At 48.9% G+C, this 20,273-nt stretch overlaps 1 protein-coding gene across 1 annotated transcript in view; it reads right to left on the bottom strand.

Annotated features, from left to right (window-relative positions):
• HERC1 (HECT and RLD domain containing E3 ubiquitin protein ligase family member 1) overlaps nt 1-20,273 on the bottom strand; it is a 159,989-nt gene that overhangs the window by 82,608 nt on the left and 57,108 nt on the right. The window contains 10 exon segments of the mRNA XM_060260258.1: nt 1,697-1,895; nt 8,385-9,160; nt 10,953-11,482; nt 11,618-11,701; nt 13,165-13,404; nt 15,032-15,208; nt 15,466-15,555; nt 15,557-15,577; nt 18,819-18,925; nt 19,730-19,885. Of these exon segments, the coding sequence (XP_060116241.1) occupies nt 1,697-1,895; nt 8,385-9,160; nt 10,953-11,482; nt 11,618-11,701; nt 13,165-13,404; nt 15,032-15,208; nt 15,466-15,555; nt 15,557-15,577; nt 18,819-18,925; nt 19,730-19,885 (2,380 nt within the window).

Genomic DNA, 20,273 nt, shown 5'->3' with positions numbered 1-20,273 from the left:
TTTCCGAAACAGGATGGAACGATTGTGTGATATCTGCTTTCAGCCGCAAGGACATTATATGCGCAGTTATGGAAGCAAGATAAAACACCAGAAAAATGGGACTGGATTTTAAAAGCTGTATCTTGGAGTGAAATGGACAAACTTACAAGAATCTTAAAAGACTATGATTTGGAGAAGTTTAAAATGGAGTGGGAGAAATTTCAAAGATACGTTGAAAAGCACTGGAAGGTAAAGGGACATTTAGTGATTTTTGATAACAGTTGAAGTTTTGTGGAAGAATGGACTAAAATTTTAAAGGAACATTTCTTTTTTGTTTTCTATTATGTTATTTTTCTTCTGATAAGGGATAAGAGATAAAAATGAAGATGGATTACAATTATCTTATATGGTTTTTTTTATATATATGTACTTATTTTTCCTCATCTATTTGTTATAAGGTTTTTAATATGAAGACTCTATAATTGATAAATTACCTTATATTTAGAAATTTAAGTAAAAACACCAGTAGGGGGTCATGGAAAGGGGGGAGGGGAGGAGGAAAATGTAATGTATTAATTTCGTATTAACTTATCTTATGAATATTTACAATATGTTACAGAATAATAACATTGTTTTACACAAGAAATGGTTTGGGATACAGCGAAGATAGGTGGTAAAGAAACAGCTCCCAAGCGTACTAGACCTTTAGACTGGGGTCCAGAACCCTTTTTGAACTGAGGGTGCTTTTCTGACAAAGGGTGTGGGTAGTGGGTGCAACCACTGCGAAAGGTGGAGCAAACAATAAAATGCCAGGGAGTTGCGTTTATGCAAAATTGTCACAGTTAACTCTCCAACATTTCAGAGACAAACTCCATTTAACAAATCGATCAGATTTCCAATGGCCAATTGGAAGACCGGCAGGGCAAAAGTCCCACCTGGCCCCGCCCACTTTCAAAAACCAAGAAAGGTGTTGATGGGCCACCCTTCTCTTAGGCTATCAGTATTAATTATCTGAGAAGGGTATTCTGTGGCTTGAACTGGCTGGGAAAAAGACAGGCTTGAACTGTGAACCATGGGCCGCTTCTCACTTGCTCTTCTCCACACTAGAGGAAGAATTGCAGATTTATACCCCGCCCTTCTCTCTGAATCAGAGACTCAGAGCAGTTTGCAATCTCCTTTATCTTCCTCCCCCCACAACACACACCCTGTGAGGTGGGTGGGACTGAGAGAGCTCTGACAGAAGCTGCCCTTTCAAGGACAACTCCTGCGAGAGCTATGGCTGACTCAAGGCCATTCCAACAGCTGCAAGCGGAGGAGTGGGGAATCACTCCTGTTCAGTCCGTTACGATTTGCAAATCTGTTCAGAGTCCCAAAGTGGCTCACAATCTCCTTTATCTTCCTCCCCCACAACAGACACCCTGTGAGGTGGGTGGGGCTGAGAGAGCTCTGACAGAAGCTGCCCTTTCAAGGACAACTCCTGCAAGAGCGATGGCTGACTCAAGGCCATTGCAACAGCTGCAAACGGAGGAGTGGGGAATCACTCCCGTTCAGTTCGTTACGATTTGCAAATCACTGCTGTTCAGTTCGTTACGATTTGCAAATATTGTCAGAAAGCGAGCATTTGTCTCTTTAAAAAGCCAAACGCAGCCTCGCCAAGCAAAAAATTAAAGCCTTCCCAGTGCATTTCTGGGATGGCAGATCACAAGTCAGCCTGTACCTAAGGAGGCTGAGGGGCATCACGCCGGGCGACTCGGAGGCAGGAACCGTTTCCGTGTCCGTGACCGGAGTGGTGGCTGTCGTGGTGTCCTCCAGAGAGCTGCTCATGAACGAAGTGGTGCTGGAGGCGGATGGGCTTGTGGTGACCGGCGTCTGGGCCTGCTGAGCTGGGTCGCTCTCCTCAGCTTGCTGATCCGCTTCTGCAGAATCAATTTCTCATCTCATTGAGGGAGACAGAAAGACGCCCGGGCACCCAGTATTCCCTCTAAGCTCAGCTAGTGTGAGCTAGCTCAGTTTTTTAGCCTCCCACTCTCACTTTTTTTTTTTTGTCTTCGCTCAGGAAAAATGGCCCCAGAGCAAACTCATTCATACAGCGGCTCACAAATTTAATGCCGGTAGCTCACAAAGTAGAATTTTTGCTCATAAGACTGCAGCTTAAAGGGAACATTGGTTAGGAAGGACTTTTGTTGTCTTAGCTCAGGAAAAATGGCCCCAGAGCAAACTCATTCATGCAGAGGCTCACAACTTTAATGTCGGTAGCTCACGAAATAGAATTTTTGCTCACAAAACTCCACAGCTTAGAAGGAACGCTACCAGGCACCCAGAGTGGTTAGGAAGGATTTAAAAGTTTTGATGCTAAAGGTGAATGCCAGTGGAGAGCAGCAGCTGCAAACTCCCCCCTCACTGGAATCGGACCCAAGAAGATCCTGAGACACATCTTGTGAGGCTCAAACCAAAGGTTCACCTAGTCCAGCGTCCAGACAGGGGTAGGGAACGTTGGCTCTACAAATGTTTTTTTGCCTACAGCTCCCATCAGTCCCAGCCAGCATGGCCAATGGCTGGGGCTGATGGGAGTTGTAGGCAAAAAAAAATCTGGAGAGCCAACGTTCCCTACCCCTGGTCCAGAGGAATAACTTTGGGACGTTCAAGAGCAGGGCATGACACACCACTACCCCTGCTGGTGGGAGGGACACACTCCGATTTCCCACGAGCCTTATGCTGTTCTCACGCTCCTCTTCTCCGCCGGGACGTCTGTCGGATTTCACACCATCTGCCCCCGGGGCTGCAATTCGCTTTGCCTTTTTCGCACGGCAAACAGAAACTGGTTTTTAGAGGATCTTGCTTGCTGTGCGAAAGAGGCGGAGCGAGTTGCAGACCCGGGGCAGACGGTGTGAAATCGGACAGAAGCCTCGTGGAGAAGAGGAGAGTGAGAACGGCATGAGGCTAGTGGGAAATCGGTCACAGTCCCTTTTTAACGAGGAGCACAGAATGATACACTAGCACAAGGAAATGATTTCTTTTTCACAGTGATTTTTGAAAGCAAAAACGCCATCACAGAAGGGAAGGCTGGAGCTATTTCACACAAGCTTTCCCACTGAAAACGGCGACATCCCCCCCCCAAGTTATTTTTGCCCACACTGTGAACTGTCTCCCTCCGCTGATCTGACGCTCTGCCTTGACATTTTGTAAAAATAAGGTCCAGAAGCAGGACCGGAACTACACTTGACATGCGATGCTCTAACCCATTTGCAGAGGATCTGGTTAGTTGCTAGGATACCACCAGCTACCGTGGCCTTGGGGAAACTATTCTCGCAGCAATCAATTTATTTGCTTGTCTTCTAAAACACAGCAGCCGCAGCAGCTAAGGCCCCTTTCTTTCTTTAATCGTCTACTGACACATCTTGAACTGAAGCTGCATCGCAGGGAGAAAGGTTTATTTCTCTCTGCAGCAAAGGTCCCTGCCTTGCAGAAAAGGAAAACCAGACAGATAATTCACCAAGTTAAAAACCAGACTCGTCTTGATATTGCTGGGGGGAAAAAAACACCTTTTAGTTGACTGAAACCCCTTCAATGCCACTTGGGTGTTTCCAAGACCAAAAGCAGCTCATCCACAGATCCTGCATCTCTGCTTTCCAGGCTCCTCTTCCATGGCTTGGATTAGAGCAGGGGTGTCAAACATGCGGCCCGGGGGCTGAATCAGGCCCTCGAAGGGCTCCTACCAGGCCCCCAAGCAACTGGCTCTTGTCTGCTTCCTTCCCCCTCTCTCTTGCTTCCTTCTGCATCTCAGCTTGCTTTGCAAGGCTTGCTCAATCGCACAGCAGCTACAGAGCAAAACCTTGATTTTCTCCATTGGCTGAGGCTCTTCCCCCTCCTGGTCCCCTGGGGAAGGAAGGAAAGAGCCAGAGCTTCCTTTGCCCAGTTCCCTGGATCCCATGGGAGAAATATAAAGAAAGCACCTTTAAGACCCAACGAGTGCTAACGTTTTAAGCATGTTTTATTTTGTGGGGTTTTTTAAGTCACGTTTGTCTGTGTCCTTTAAAAAAATTATGTATCTGTTGTCAGTGACTGTGTAGCTTATAAGTTACTGCATCTTAGATCATCTACTGTCATCTACTGTCAGAGTGATGAGGTCATGTGACTGTAAACACAGGACAGGCTGATGCAATGCCCGGTAATTGCCTGCAGTCACAGTGAGTCAGCATATTTGCTGATTGGTGGGCTGAGCTATAGAAGTGCTAACTAGCAAGGTTACTTTCTCTCTCTGTATTGATGATTGTCTGGCGTGGCACTTTGGAGCTCTGGATTGTAATTATACTGCACTTATCTGTAAATATTTATAAATACACTGATAGTTTTAGTAGACTCAGTGTGAAGTCTCTTCTTATCTGCGTTACCATTCTTATCAGCCTAATAGCACGCCGCTCTGCTAACACGCACTGTCCGTCATCTGCTACCTAATCCTAAATATGTATGCGCATGTCCCGGCCCAATATGGCCTGGCCCGACAAGGGTCTCATTTAGGTCAGATCCAGCCTTCATAATAAATGAGTTTGACACCCCTGGACTAGAGAGCCTGCACGGTTGTCTTAAGAGGCAAATTCATCTGAGGAAGCAGGCAACAGAAAATACCTCTGACAGCCTCTTGCCTTGGAAACCTTATGGGGCAGGTCTCCGTAAGTCGGCTGTGATATGACAGCACTTTCCGCAGCCAATTCGCTTGGACCCTGCCATTCTCCCCAAACCAGCTTACATCCTCCTCCTCTCCTCCGTCTTATCCTCACAACAACCCTGTTAGGTGGAGACAGTACGACTGGCCCAAGATCGCCCAGTGAGCTTTCATGTCACAAGTCTGGATTCGAACCCGGGCCTCCCAAAGACTAGTCTGACACTCCCAACCGCTACACCGCACTGGTTCTAAGCCCAGCACTTTGGCCTGTTTCGGATACAGCTACCGAGGAACCGTCTGTGGAACTCAGCTTGCAAGAGGCCTGCCTTGCAGGGCTGACCTTCTTAATGAACAAAACCCTCAGCTCCAAAATACAAGGTAGTGGCTCACTCAGGGGATGGGGCAACCTGCTGCTTTAAGAGGCGCCTGCTCCCCTCCGCTACTGCGGGGGAATCATCAGCACACTGAGCAGAGGTACTGAACTGGACGGAGAGCTGCAGATTCCAATCGTGGCAAAAATACAAAGATCTTTGGGGGGGGGGTAAGGGAAGAGGGGAAGCAGCCTGTCTGTCCTGCACTGACTGGATGCCAGACAGATGCTTCCCCAAGTCAGTGCAACTCTCTCTTGTGTGAGAGAACCTCAAAGGGAAAAGTGACCAGCTGGGGCAGCAGCAGTTGTGCCAACATTTTCTTTACGGGGCTCATACCAGGAAAGGCGAGTGGACCAACAGAGAAGGGTGCCAATCAACAGTGTTCCCTCTAAGCTGAGTTAGCGCGAGCTAGCTCACAGATTTTTGTTTTAGCTCAGGAAGGATGACCCCAGAGCGCGATAATTTATGTAGCCGCTTACAACGTCAATGCCAGGAGGTCACAACTTTTAAGGCCAGTAGCGTACAAAGTAGAATTTTTGCTCACGAGACTCTGCAGCTTAGAAGGAACTGCCAAATCCTTCACTGCCCACCAGTTCTCTCCCACTAATGACTGGGGTGAAGGGCTTTTCCCCCACCCAAACAGCCACCGTCTAAATTTGGAACTGAGTCTAGCTGGGGCGGGGGGAGGAACTGTGGCAAAGGGGCACATTTGGAAAAGGGGCCGTGGCTTGATGGAACAGTCTCTGTTTGGCATGCAGAAAACCCTTGGTTCAGTAGCAGGCATTTCCACCTTAGAGGAGCAAGAGGGACGGTGGCTCAGTGGCAGAGCACCTGCTTGGTAAGCAGAAGGTCCCAGGTTCAATCCCCGGCCTCTCCAACTAAAAAGGGTCCAGGCAAGTAGGCGTGAAAAACCTCAGCTTGAGATCCTGGAGAGCGGCTGCCAGTCTGAGCAGACAATACTGACTTCGATGGACCGAGGGTCTGACTCAGTATAAGGCAGCTTCATATGTTCATGACAATGTGGAAGGCTTTGGAGAGGTGATATGGAAAACCTTGGAGAGCTGCTGCCAGTCTGAGGAGACAATACTGGCCTCGACGGGCCAATGGTCTTACTCAGCACAAGGCAGCTTCATGCGTGTTCAAGAATCAATGAGTTCTGGAGGGCAGAACAAACTTCTATTCCTCTCAAAGCCTCTGCTGCAAAGACGCTTGCTCCTGCCCTTCTCGTTAGTTTAGCCGAAAAAAAGCACAAGGCTTCTGCGATTACCAGCCTCGATCAATAATAAGAGTCAAAAAGACGATCAAACCTTATACAATGCGTCGTGAAGGTTAGCATCGAATCAATGCAATCATTTATACAAACTGATGCACGCTTCAAAAACTACCGGAAATAAAGTCCCAACTCATAAGCAATCCAATGCTGACTTCTTGCCAAAGAATCCGATGGTGTAGTGAAGAGGATGATGTCGCAACAGTCCAGATTTGATTTGTACAGCAGCCAGCAGTCCAGTTACTTCTTCAAGCGTGGCCTGGTCCTTTGCTGGAGCTCTTTACTGGAGAGCCAGTTTGGTGTAGTGGTGAAGTGCGCGGACTCTTATCTGGGAGAACCGCATTTGATTCCCCACTCCTCCACTTGCACCTGCTGGCATGGTCTTGGGTCAGCCATAGCTCTCACAGGAGTTGTCCTTGAAAGGGCGGCTGCTGTGAGAGCTCTCTGCAGCCCCACCCACCTCACAGGGGGGGAGGAAGGTAAAGGAGATTGTGAGCCCCTCTGAGACTCTTTGGAGTGGAGGGCGGGATATAAATCCAATATCTTCATCTACCTCACAGGGTGTCTGTTGTGGGAGAGGAAGGGAAAGGAGATTGTGAGCCGCTCTGAGACTCTTTGGAATGGAGGGCGGGATATAAATCCAATATCTTCATCTACCTCACAGGGTGTCTGTTGTGGGGGAGGGAGGTAAAGGAGATTGTGAGCCGCTCTGAGACTCTTCAGAGTGGAGGGCAGGATATAAATCCAATATCTTCATCTACCTCACAGGGTGTCTGTTGTGGGGGAGGGAGGTAAAGGAGATTGTGAGCCGCTCTGAGACTCTTCAGAGTGGAGGGCGGGATATAAATCCAATATCATCTTCTTCTCTTTAGCTTCTGAATTCGTTTTGAGGATGTAAATCAGACCTTTAGGAAACACTCCTGATACAGCAGAAAAAACTGTATGATTGCATTGATTCTATGGCAATTTCTGTGGCAGGATTTCTTTTGGGCTGGGCCCTCTTTATGAAACTGGCAACAAAGGTTCTAAGCTCTTCAGCACCTTAAGCATCCATATTGCTCTCAGCCGAAAGCTTCATTTGAGAATCTAGGTCAGTGTGTGAAAGTTGAAAGTTGTCTCAGGACAGGAATCTCCTTATACGGTACGGGGAGGAAGCAAGATAACTGCCATCTGGATCCGTAGCTACTGGAATTAATAATATTAGATGAAACAGAGATAAGTGATAAAAGTTTTCCGGGGAAAGCCTTTAAAAGCCCCGCATTTTTGAGCCGAAGCTGCTGGCCTCTCTCGACAGGGGTCTCTCTGCCAGTTGTGCCAAGATATTAACAGCTTTTGTTGATTTCATGCTATCTCCCGTTTGAGGCCTCAAACATAGCCTAAATGCTCAAACTTAGAACACAGAGCATAGCTCTATTATAGACTGAAACAGGTTTTCATAGATTTAATTCTCCTTAAAGGTATTGGATTATAAGATAGGGTAAGCTTAGCGATGAGATTTTGGATAGAGTTCATCTGAATATTAAAATGTATAACCTCCTATTGTATCCGGAACTGTGCTACTGATATCTTCTTTTTGCACTACTTTTTGCCTTCGGAGTTTATGTATCTTTAAGCCTTCCATTTGGAGTCAAAGCTTAAGTGGAATAAAGTTTATCTGCATACGTTCCTGATTGTTTGGGTTATTGGAAGGTACAGTGAGGTGTACATAAAATAACCCGGCATCAATTTTCGCTACATATTATATAAGTTTAGATAAGTCTTTTGTACTCTTATTATTGATTGAGGCTGGTAATCATGAAAGCCTTGTGCTTTTTTCCTGCTACCTATCACCGTGATTCTCTTTTGGGTTTACTCTTCTCATTAGTTTGGCAAAAATCAGTCGGGAATGCGTGAACAAACAGCCCCCTCTCTCACATGAAAAACCAGGACCCCTTTCCACACTGTCAAGACCACAGACCCATCTGGTTGGGCCACTCCTGCTCTGACCAACAGCCGTTCTCCAACCTCTCAGGCAGCATCTCGAGCACTCGGTGACAACCAAGATAGCCAGCTACCCACGTGCAAGATCGACCCTTCCAATTAAAAGCTGCCAAGGACGTACCTGGTTTAATTCTGCCGCCACTCTGGTCCTCCAACAGCCCGTGGACCACTAGTTTGTAGATCATGGCTTGCGCCCGCTCCAGATCTGCCAGCCCAAGCGCCCTCTTGATGGGAGAGCGCATGACTGCCCGTTTCACCATGTGGCGCATCAAGAACTGCAAGGCGGCGCGCATTTCGACATCCTCGTGGACGATGGGGGAACTGGCGCAGTCAGAGTTGTGCCCGCTCTCCGCCAAGACTTTCGGGATTAGTAACAGTTCAGCATATTTGCTACAGCTGAGAAGAGTGCTGAGGGATTTCATAGCACCGAGGTACAGGTAGGACAGCTGCACGGCCCGGATTTCTGATTGCACCACGTCATGATTTTTGGAAGCGTGTTCATGATTCTTTCTTTTGCCTTCCGCATTCGGATGCTGGCAATCCATGCCTAAAGAAATGGTTTCTAAAGAAAACGAAGCCACTTCACTGTCTGATTTGGAACTTGTAGCTCCGTGTCCTTTTACGTCCTCAGTGCTCGGCGCCGACCGTGCCTCTGACGTAGAGTCCCCATCCGTTTTCAGGTCTACGTCACTTTTGTCTTCCACGTCGTGTCTGTGTTTCTTCTCGTGTCTCTTGACGCCCTGCTTCCCCAGATCTTCGTGGATCCCCGTCAGATACGTCAGGTCCAGCAACACGGCGGCCGTCAGTCCCCGAAACCTCGCGACGTCAAAGGGCAGTGGCTCGCAAGGTTCCAGATTGTACAACGGCGTGTCACTAGGCGACCAAAAAGTTGGGAAGCTTTAATAAAGACCAGAATGACACAGGAAGAAGCGAGTGAGGGATAGGACAGGAGGAAAAAAGTACAGGAAATAATGTAGGCAAAATAAGATGTAAAATATATTTGATCAGAAGCTAAACAAACCGACAGTCTAAAAAAAGTAAACGTAAGCAACGAGGGGAGGGGGGGGAAGAAATCAGGTTGTGATCAGATCATGGGAGAAGAGGTGACACTCAACGAAAAGGTCACAAAAGTATGCACTTCTTTTTTTCAACAAAACATGCAACTCGAAATATTTACCGAGTCAATTGCTAAGAAATGCTCAGTCATACATGGTTTGGGAAAATGCACACTCCTCAAGAGCAAACGACAAAGCGCAACCAATAAGCAGTGCGCAAGCTCCTGTGAGCCGCAGCCTGCTTCCAAAATCAGGTCTCCAAATCACCCCTCCCGAGTTCCTTGATTCGTAAAATGTTGTCGAAGGCTTTCACGGCCAGAGTCCATTGGCTGTCGTAGATTTTCCGGGCTGCGCGGAGCCGTGGTCTTGGCACCTGTGAGACCCGACGTTTCGCCAGCAACTGTCACTGGCATCCTCAAAAGTGTAACCCAGAAAACCGCGAGCTGACCAAAAGAGAACTCCAGTTTTCGGGGTCACACCTCTGAGGATGCCAGTCACAGCTGATGTGACTGTCACAGCTGCTGGTGAAACGTCACGTCTCACAATGCCGAGACCCTGGCCACGCAGCCGGAAAATCTACAGCAGCCAACTCCTTTATTTTTGCTACCTCTCTAGAATGTCCCACGTCGTCACTGGCATTATTTACCTTTCGTTCAAAATGGCACAAAACTCTCACGTGGAATCCCAAGGAGGAAAAGGGCCTCAAATTAGCCCCTTGAAAATCACAGCGCTTGAATATTGGTAAGCAATTAAAATTTATCCCTAAACTGCTCTCCGGGACCTCTGACTGGCTTACAGATACTACTAGTTGCCGCCGCCCGCTTTAAAATGTGACATTTTTCTGAGTCCCACACAACTGGGAAACAAAGAAACATAGAGGTGGAAGGTTCATCTAGTCCAGGGGTGGCCCAACTGTGGCCCGGGAGCCACATGTGGCTCTTTCACACATATTGCGCGGCTCTCGAAGCCCCCACCATGCTGTTGGCTGGCTTGGAAAAGGCATTTGTCTCTTTAAATCACTTCTCCAAGCCAGGCCAACCGGCAGCTTGGTGAATGCATTCAAAGTTAAAGTTGCTTCCTTTCGATCTCTCCCTCCCTCTCTCCTCATCTTCCTTCCTTCCCTCCCTCAAACGTCTAATGTCCATATCTTACGGCTCTCAAACATCGGACATTTATCCTGTGTGGCTCTTACGTTAAGCAAGTTTGGCCACCCCTGATGTAGCCTAACCCCCCTGCACAACACATGAAATTCACAACTGCCTCCCCCCCGCAACTTCCCCAGTGACCTCCATTCTATGCCCAGAAGGCAAAAAAGCTCCAGAATCCCTGGGCCAGTCTGACCTAGAGAAAAACTGTTTCCTGACCCCAAAGTGGCAATCGGATTTCCCTGGGTGTGTAAAAAAAGGCTCACAGTAACTAAGCGCTGAGGCCACCCTTCCTGCCTGCCCACTAAGCTCACAGAACCAGCATTGCTGTCAGATGGCCATCTCTTTGCAAACCTCCAAAGGAGAGCCCGCCGCCACCTGAGGAAGCCTGTTCTGCTGAGGAACCGCTCTCATTGTCCGGAAGTCCTTCACGCTGTTCAGCCAAAAACGCTTTCGATTTAAAAGACGGGACCTCGTCCCAGGCTGTACCTGATCGTGATCTCCGCTTCGTCCCACTGGACCTTGGCCGACGTGCTGCCTTCCTTGACCACGCCCAGCAAGGTGGCGTGCCGCCCCGTCTGCCTGTGAACGCAACGGCCCCCCACGCGGAGCCCCGCGTCGACTCCGCCGATCACCGCCAGCACGGGCCACACCTCCACGCAGAGGGTCTTCAGCTGGAGCTCGGAGAGGTCGGCCAGGCCGTGCCGGCTGCCATGTTTCCCCTTCTCCTCTTCCCTGCCCTCCTCCTTCTCCTCGCGGGTCTCGCTCTCGTCTCGGCTCTGGAGGGAGCGGCTTTTCTTCAGCTTCTGAGCCCCCGAGTCTTTCAGGCACGTCTTGATCTTGCGCAGCCGCTCCATCATCTTTTTGTTGATGCCGTGCGTCCACCGGTCTGTGCGGTGGAGGATGCGGAGGAGCTGGATCGTGGCCTCCGCCAGCACGGCGGCCACGGGGCTGCAGATGGGGTCCCCCGGGAGCAAGTCCCTCGGGGTGCCGCGCATCTGCATGTCGCAGATCTTGACCTAGGTGGAGAAAGACACCCGCCACAAAGACACTCAGTCGAGATGCCTGCCTTCTGTCTCCCCTCCGCACGCCACCCACCTGACTGGCCCCTGACAAAGCTGTGACGGGCCGCCGAGGCTAACGTTTTTTATTACCTTTTCTCCAGGGTTGCTGCTATAAAACATCACGCAAGGGTATAATTCTGCAGCATCCACATCTTCAAAAGCCAGTTTTGGCTCCTGGTGGAATATACAACGAGGAGTCACATAGAATCATAGAATTAAGAAGAAGATATTGGATTTATATCCTGCCCTCCACTCCGAATCTCAGAGTGGCTCACAATCTCCTTTACCTTCCTCCCCAATAACAGACACCTGGTGAGGTGGGTGGGGCTGAAAGGACTGCAAATGGAGGAGTGGGGAATCAAACCCGGTTCTCCCAGATAAGAGTCCACACACCTAATCACTACACCAAACTGGCTCTCACCAAATTAAGAAGATTATGATGATATTGGATTAATATCCCACCCTATACTCTGAATCTCAGAGTCTCAGAGCGGTCATAATCTCCTCTACTTCCCCCCCCTCCCCCTGTGAGGTGTGTGGGGCTGAGAGGACTCTCACAGCAGCCGCCCTTTCAAGGACAACCTCTGCCAGAGCTATGGCTAACCCAAGGCCATTCCAGCAGCTGCAAGTGGAGGAGTGGGGAATCAAACCTGGTTCTCCCAGATGAGTCCACACACCTAATCACTACACCAAACTGGCTCTCACCAAATTAAGATGATGATGATATTGGATTTATATCCCACCCTATACTCTGAATCTCAGTGTGGTCACAATCTCCTCTACTTCCCCCCCCCCAACAGAACCCTGTGAGGTGGGTGGGGTTTAGAGATCCTTTTACACCAACTGCCCTTTCAAGGACAGCTCTGTGAGAACTCTGGCTAACCCAAGGCCATTCCAGCAGCAGGGAGGAGTGGAGAATCAAACTTGGTTCTCCCAGATAAGAGTCCACTCACTTAACCATTACACCAAACTGGCTCTCTCACTACACCAGCTGGCAGGGGGTCTGGAGACCATCCAGTCTAACCCACTGCTCCATGTTGGATGACCTAATTCACCCCTGATTAATAACACCTCTGCTTCAACACCCCTGAGAATGGAGAACCCGCAACACCCCTGGGCTACCAGTTATCTCAACACTGAACGGCCCCTTATTGTTAAAAAAGCTTTCCCTAATATCCTGCTAATATCTCTCCTCACCTGTAATTTAAACCCTTTATTCTGAGTCCGATCTTCCACTACCAAACAAAACATCTCCCTCCCCTCTTTCTAAATGACTGTCCTTGAAATAATAAAGAGGAAGAGGAGGTGGGAAAGAGTTGGTTTTATACCCTACTCTTCATTACCTACAGGAGTCCTGGAGCGGCTTACAACTGAATTCCCTTCCCCTCCCCACAGCAGACACCCTGTGCGGTAGGTGGGGCTGAGAGAGCTCTGAGAGAACTGTGACTGACCCAAGGCCACCCAGCTGGCTGCATGTGGAGGAGGAGTGGGGAATCAAACCCAGCTCTCCAGATTAGAGTCTACTCTTAGCCATTACACTGTACTGGCTCTTGAGTAATCAAACCATGAAACGAGTACAGATCAGGCTTTCCCACCTGCCCTGTTTTCACCCTGTTTCCCAGAAAGCCATTCCATACCTCTCCGTTATAACCAAAGGAAATGGTTCTTGCTTCCATGTCCAGCACACAGGTGATGAAGTCCCCCTGGGTAAAGCTGGTCAGCGTCAGGGTCTGCTCCCCATTGTGGTACAGGTTGCCGCTATACGCTCTGTACAGCCACATGTCCGAGGTGGTGCGATGATTGAAGTCGTGGACGGGCCAGCGAGACACTCCCACGCACGTGCCTTCGTTGCCTCGGTTCTCCTTCACAATGTAGAACTAAAAGGAGGCAATGCAAAGGTGCTCAAAACAACAGAAAAGAGCAAAAGCCCAGCAGCATCTTGAAGACGAACATTTGCAGTAGAGGAGGAGCTTCTGTGAAACTCTTTTTGAATGCTACCGACAGACTAATACAGTGACCCATCTCGAAGCAACAATAAGCAATACAGAAATAATGATACAGAAATAATTAGGATAATGCGTTTTGGACCTAAAAGGCCACTCAACTAAAAAAAGAGTTTATTTCACAGAATCATAGAATCCTACAGTTGGAAGGGACCTCCCGGGTCATCTAGTCCAACCCCCTGCACAATGCAGGAAATTCACAAATACCTCCCCCTAAATCCACAGGATCTTCATCGCTGTCAGATGGCCATCTAGCCTCTGTTGAAAAACCTCCAAGGAAGGAAAGTCCACCCCCTCCCGAAGAAGCCTGTTCCACTGAGGAACCGCTCTAACGGTCAGGAAGTTCTTCCTAATGTTGAGCAGGAACTCAACATTACAGGGGAATACTTTCAGGTTAAAACAGGCAGCACTAGAAAGTTTTCCGAAATTCCCAGCCCTGAATTTGGCAAGGGGGAGGGGCGGGGAGGAGGAGGTTGGATTTATATCCTGCACTTCATGCAGAGTCTCAGAGTGGTTTACAATCTCCTTTCTCTTCCCCTCCTCACAATAGACACCCTGTCAGGTGGGTGAGGCTGAGAGAGCTCTGACAGAAATTGCTCTTTAGAGGAATAGCTCTGCAAGAACTTGTGACTGTTTCAAGGTCACATCAGCAGGTGCATGCAGAGGAGTGGAGAATCAAACTGTTCTCCCAGATAAGAGTCCATGCGTTATTTCATGGGAAAAACTGAAAGTAACATGGATCCATGGGTGACTAAATAGGAGTGTGTGTCTTTAACCAGCACGCCCTGAGGATTGTGGGGGGTACTGAATGTTGAGTCAAGACAGATCTTTATATCTGAAACATTGGACATTTCTGCCTTTTGAAAGTGTATGAGAGAATTTTGTATAGAGACTTGTATGTTTTTGTATGCAAAATTTGTTATTTCTACACAAGGGTCATTTAAACTTTCATAAATTCTTTATTTAGTAATTCGGTCACATGATTTATACAATGACAGGTTTAAGCACAGATTTACCAAGAGGCTGCCTTCAACGGGTCTCTCCTAGAATCATAGAGTTGGAAGGGACCTCCAGGGTCATCTAGTCCAACCCCCTGTACAATTCAGGAAACTCACAAATCCCTCCCCCTAAATTCACAGGATCCACATTGCTGTCAGATGGCCATTCAGCCTCTGTTTAAAAACCTCCAAGGAAGGAGAGCCCACCACCTCCCAAGGAGGAAGCCAGTTCCACTAAGGAACCGCTCTAACAGTCAGGAAGTTCTTCCTAAGGTTGAGCCGGAAACTCTTTTGATTTAATTTCAACCCGTTGGTTCTGGTCCTACCTTCTGGGGCCACAGAAAACAATTCCACACCATCCTCTATAGGATAGCCCTTCAAGGACTTTAAGATGGTGATCCTGTCATCTCTCAGCCGCCTCCTCTCCAGGCTACACATGCCCAGCTCCTTCAACCTTCCTTCTCATCTTGAAAGTCTTGAGTATGCCTTTTTATTCTTCTTACCTTCCACTGATAACAACCAGAAGTGACTCCAGTGGATGCTAATCCATAGCCTTTCCCTCCGCTGCCGTGAGTTAAGATCTGTCCGTTCTCCACGATGCAACACTGGGCTTTCTCGGGATCAAACGACACTTCCTGGATCGGAAGGTTCTCCTCCTCCTCTTCGGATTCTCCCTGCTTCTATCAGAAACAACGTGTGAACACCTCGGAATGGGGTCAAGTCCAGGGGTAGAATTCTAGCAGGAGCTCCTCTGCATATTAGGCCACACACCCCTGATGTAGCCAATGCTCCGAGAGCTTACAAAAAAAGAGCATCGGGGGGGGGGGGGGTGCGGCCTAATATGCAAAGGAGCTCCTGCTAGAATTTCCACCTCTGGTCAAGTCAAACAAATCTCTGGGGGAGGAGGAGAGAAAAGACGACTCGCCGAATCTCCTACCTGAAGCTTCACTTCTTGTTCCTTTTCTTTGACCTGAATCGTGTGCTTGGCTTGAGCAACTGGACTCTCCCACATGCAGTCAGACAGAAGAGGAGAACAGCCGTTCCACTACCTGATGTACAACGAAATTTGAGAACAAATGAATTCTTGGCATGTCAAATGCGACTTTATGTCTATCATCACAATTCCTATACAATGGATCAAATTTGTCAGGTAGCAATTAACTTGGCATGGTGCTATTAATTTATAACTATTTCCCCTCCTTACTTTTATATATAATAAAAAAGGGGGGGAGGTGGAATTTAAATCTTACACAACAGGCCGTTTACTATCTCAGTTCTGGCACAATTTTATATGCAGAATGTTTTTGGACAGCTCTATCGACAGTGAAATCCACAATCCGCTCTTTCTTTGTCCATCTTTGTCAGAAATTGCATCCACCTGTCAACACCCTTGACAATTAAGCCACCAGGTTGGATTCTACCAGCTTTTCTGCCAAGGAAAGAGGAAAATGACTTTGCTCAACTCCTGCCCTCACTGCACCGGAGCCCACCCAATTGCCTTTTTGTTCATGCCAGCTCCACAGTCTCCAAAGTTGGGGGGTAGGGGGGTGGGATGGCGGGAAAGCTGGCAGGATCCAAAAACCTTTGCACAAACATACTTTGACCTCCTTCCCACTGTCCAGCACTGCATAATTGCCTCGTGGAAGATCCAACAGCCAGCATCAACCAGATCCTGCTGGCAGCATGGAAGGACTTCAAGATCATAAGAGGCATAAAGTTGGAAGGGACCTCCAGGGTCATCAAGTCCCCTAACGCCTTGCACAATGCAGGGAAACTCACAAATGCCTCCCCCTAAATCCACAGGATCCTCATCGCTGTCAGATGGCCATCTAGCCTCTGTTGAAAAAACCTCCAAGGAAGGACAGCCCACCACCTCCTGAGGAAGTCTGTTCCACTGAAGAACTGCTCTATCAGAATCATAGAGTTGCAAGGGATCTCCAGGGTCATCGAGTCCAACCCCCTGCACAATGCCGGAAACTCACAAATGCCTCCCCCTAAATCCACAGGATCCTCATTGCTATCAGATGGCCATCTAGCCTCTGTTGAAAAACCTCCAAGGAAGGAGAGCCCACCACCTCCTGAGGAGGAAGCCTGTTCTATTGAGGAACCGCTCCTAACAGTCATAGAATCATAGAATTGGAAGAGTCCTCCAGGGTCATCTAGTCCAACCCCCTGCACAATGCAGGAAACTCACAAACACCTCCCCCTAAATTCACAGGATCTTCATTGCTGTCATCTTCATTGCTGTCAGATGGCCCTCTAGCCTCTGTTGAAAAACCTCCAAGGAAGGAGAGCCTACCACCTCCTGAGGAAGTCTGTTCCACTGAAGAACTGCTCTATCAGAATCATAGCGTTGGAAGGGACCTCCAGGGTCATCGAGTCCACCCCCCTGCACAATGCAGGAAACTCACAAACACCTCCCCCTAAATTCACAGGATCCACATTGCTGTCAGATGGCCATCTAGCCTCTGCTTAAAAACCTCCACGGAAGGAGAGAACCACCTCCCAAGGAGGAAGCCTGTTCCACTGAAGAACCGCTCTAACGAAGCTCTTCCTAATGTTGAGCCAGAAACTTCTTTAATTTCAACCCACTGGTTCTGGTCCTACCTTCCGGGGCCACAGAAAACAATTCCACACCATCCTCTATAGGGCAGCCCTTCAAGTACTTAACAAGGTGATCCTATCACCTCTCAGCCGCCTCCTCTCCAGGCGATCACGGGATCAACTATGTCATCTTTTTAAAGGGACCAAGGCTACCGGAATTGCCCCTAATTCTTCAGAGGCGGTGATTTGTGTCTTGCTTGTTTTTGCCTTCATGTCTCCCTGGTCTTCTATTGCGGCCCTCAAAGCAGAGCAGAAGACAGAGTTCCCAGCAGGTCTCCCCTCCAGGAACTGAACTGACCCAGCAGCATCCTATCCTGCTGCAGCCTTGAATTGTACAAGATTTAATTTTAAGGAGGGAAAAAAATATCAAAAGTCGAAACGCTGGCAGTCACAAGCGCATTCAATTAACAGGAGTGTTCCTAAATAAACATCTTTTCTTCCGCTCACAGTGAGGGCATTGCAGCTGGGGATGGATTGGTAGGGTTTTCTTGCCGCTTCACTGGTTTTACTAGTCACTATCTGTGAAGTGGTTTTGGGAAGGTGAGCCCTTTGCCTTGGCCTCCCCCCCCCCTGCCCCTTAGTCAATAGATGAATCCAAGCTCTCCTCCTCCCATCTCAAGAGTTCAAAGCAGGCTCCGGAAAGAACTTTCAGAGCGAAGACACGAGGCACACAAAGGCTTCAGGTCTCTCAGCCCTGAGTTCTAGCAGAGTCACTGCTAGATGGTAAGCCCACTGCTTTGGCCTCTTCCTTCCCTCCCCCCCACCACAGTCTATATGTGAATTTGGAGGGGGGAGGGTTCCTCTTATTGGCAGGCTCCAGGTATTTCAGGTAAGGAGAGTATGCAAGATGACCCTCTCCTGTGCTATGGAGTGGATTCCAAATCCTTTTGTGGAGGCTATTTCCTGATCAGACCCGAGACATACTGTTGGCCTTTCTCCTGTGTCATGAGCCCTGACGAGGAGCTGGAAGGGTTGACAGACCTGGAAGAGTTGCCAGCCAGATCCTCAGCTGAACAAACAGCAGCTGGCCCATCAATCACTCTCCAGGCACCAGTGTCAGCTGTTAACGATCAATCTCCTCCGAGCTCTCCTCCTCCCATCTCAAGAGTTCGAAGCAGGTTCCGGAAAGAACTTTCAGAGCAAAGACATGAGGCATGCCTAGGCTTCAGGTCTCTCAGCCCTGAGTTCTAGCAGAGTCACTGCCATCCAGGGAGCAGGCTGATGGAGACTCCCGTATAGCTCCCACCCAGGACCTGGTAACCTTGTGGAAGCAACAAGTCTATTCTCTGGCTTGCATCCACGCTCCTTCCTGATTCTGACCTGCTTGATTTCCTTGGCACCCTGACCTTTTGGCTTTTGGACATTGACTTCTGATTCCGGTTTGTGATTCTGCATTGGTGACTTGGTTCCTGCTTGACTTCCTGGACTTTGACCTTGGACTGGCTTTGGACTCCTGCCTGCCTGCACCCTGAGAATGTGACACCCTGATTTTCTGTTGATATTTCTCTCAATTGTGCAAGGCGCTGCTCAAACTTTATTTTTTAAAGTTTACTCTGCATCCTAGTAGAATCCCAATTTTTTTTTTTTTTGGTGAGGTGATATATATGTAGAATGTATGAGATAAAGTTTTTATAAATAATCATTTTAAAGAAGGTTTAATTTTAAGAGATTGTGAGCTCTCCAGACCTGTGCCATCTGGTCATCCTCCACGCCTGACTCGCAGGCAGGCAGGACGGCCTCCAGGACATGCAACGCCAGCAGCCGGGTCCTCAGATTGCCCACCAAGGGCACCCCTGCAGGAGGAAGCAGGAGACGGCTCTCAAAAACCACACCCAAGCACAACAAATCAAAAATACCTCACAAGTGCAGTTGTTAGACAGTATACAGCTTAGGGGTGGCCAAATTTGCTTAATGTAGGAGCCCCACAGAATAAATGTCAGATGTTTGAGAGCCGCAGGACAGTGAAGGGAGGGAGGGAGGGAGGGAGGGAGGGAGGGAGGGAGGGAGGGAGGGAAGGAAGGAAGGAAGGAAGGAAGGAAGGAAGGAAGGAAGGAAGGAAGGAAGGAAGGAAGGAAGGAAGGAAGGAAGGAAGGAAGGAAGGAAGGAAGGAAGGAAGGAAGGAAGGAAGGGAGGAAAGACAGGAGGAAGGGAGGGAGGGAGGAATGGAGGGAGGAAGGAAAAGAGGGAAAAGAGGGAGGGAGGAAGGGAGGGAGGGAGGGAGGGAGGAAGGAAGGAAGGAAGGAAGGAAGGGAGGGAGGGAGGGAGGGAGGGAGAGGAGAGGGGGAGAGGTGGAAAGAAAGTAACTTTAACTTTAAATGCATTCTCCAAGCTGTCGGCTTGCTTGGCTTGGAGAAGATGCCTTCTCCAAGTCAGCCAACAGGATGGCAGAGGCTTCGAGAACCACACAATATGTGTGAAAGAGCTGCATGCGGCCCCCGAACTGCACTTTGGCCGTCCCTGATGTAGCCTGAACGGGCAAATCATATTATAATCCGCAATTCTATAGCTGTTCACTGAACGTACAAGATCTGTGCTTAAAAACCTACTACACATTCCTGTGCTTAAAAGTTGCAGGATATATTTTGAATACGTCGTACCTGAACAGCATTTCTGAGAGGCGATGTTCAGCAGCACCTCTGTCCACTTCGGAGAAGCCATTTTTGACTGAATGGCTTTGGAAGAGACAACCCTTCTGAGAAAAACTAAGAAGTCTCCGAGGTGCAATTCCGCGGCGTGCTGTTTTCGCAGGGCCCCTGTGGGTTTATTAAAAAATTATTATTATGCACACAGAAAACTGGTTCTTATCACTGTGCTACTGGCCCACGTGAATAACAGAACGTAAGTGCTGCTGGATCGGGCCAATGGTCCATCTCGTTCAACGCAGAGCATCACTGCCCTGGACAGAATATCCTACCTATACCTTGTGGCTAATAGCCAGTGAGGGACCTCTGCTCCATATGTTTATCCAATCCCCTCTTGAAGCTGGCTATGCTTGCAGCTGCCACCACCTGCATGGCCTCTCCTAGCAGCCCTGCTCTCCCTCCGCTCTCGCAGGCCCCGCTCTCTCTGCTGCCACTTTTCTGGCCTCTGATCTCCCCGCGGCTCTGGCGGCCCCCGCCCCTCTCCGCAGCGCTTCCCCCT

This window comes from Heteronotia binoei, chromosome 19 (assembly GCF_032191835.1).
Source record: "Heteronotia binoei isolate CCM8104 ecotype False Entrance Well chromosome 19, APGP_CSIRO_Hbin_v1, whole genome shotgun sequence".
NCBI lineage: Eukaryota > Metazoa > Chordata > Lepidosauria > Squamata > Gekkonidae > Heteronotia > Heteronotia binoei.
The sequence above is the reverse complement of the archived record's forward strand: the minus strand, read 5'-3'. Positions and strand labels throughout refer to the sequence as shown.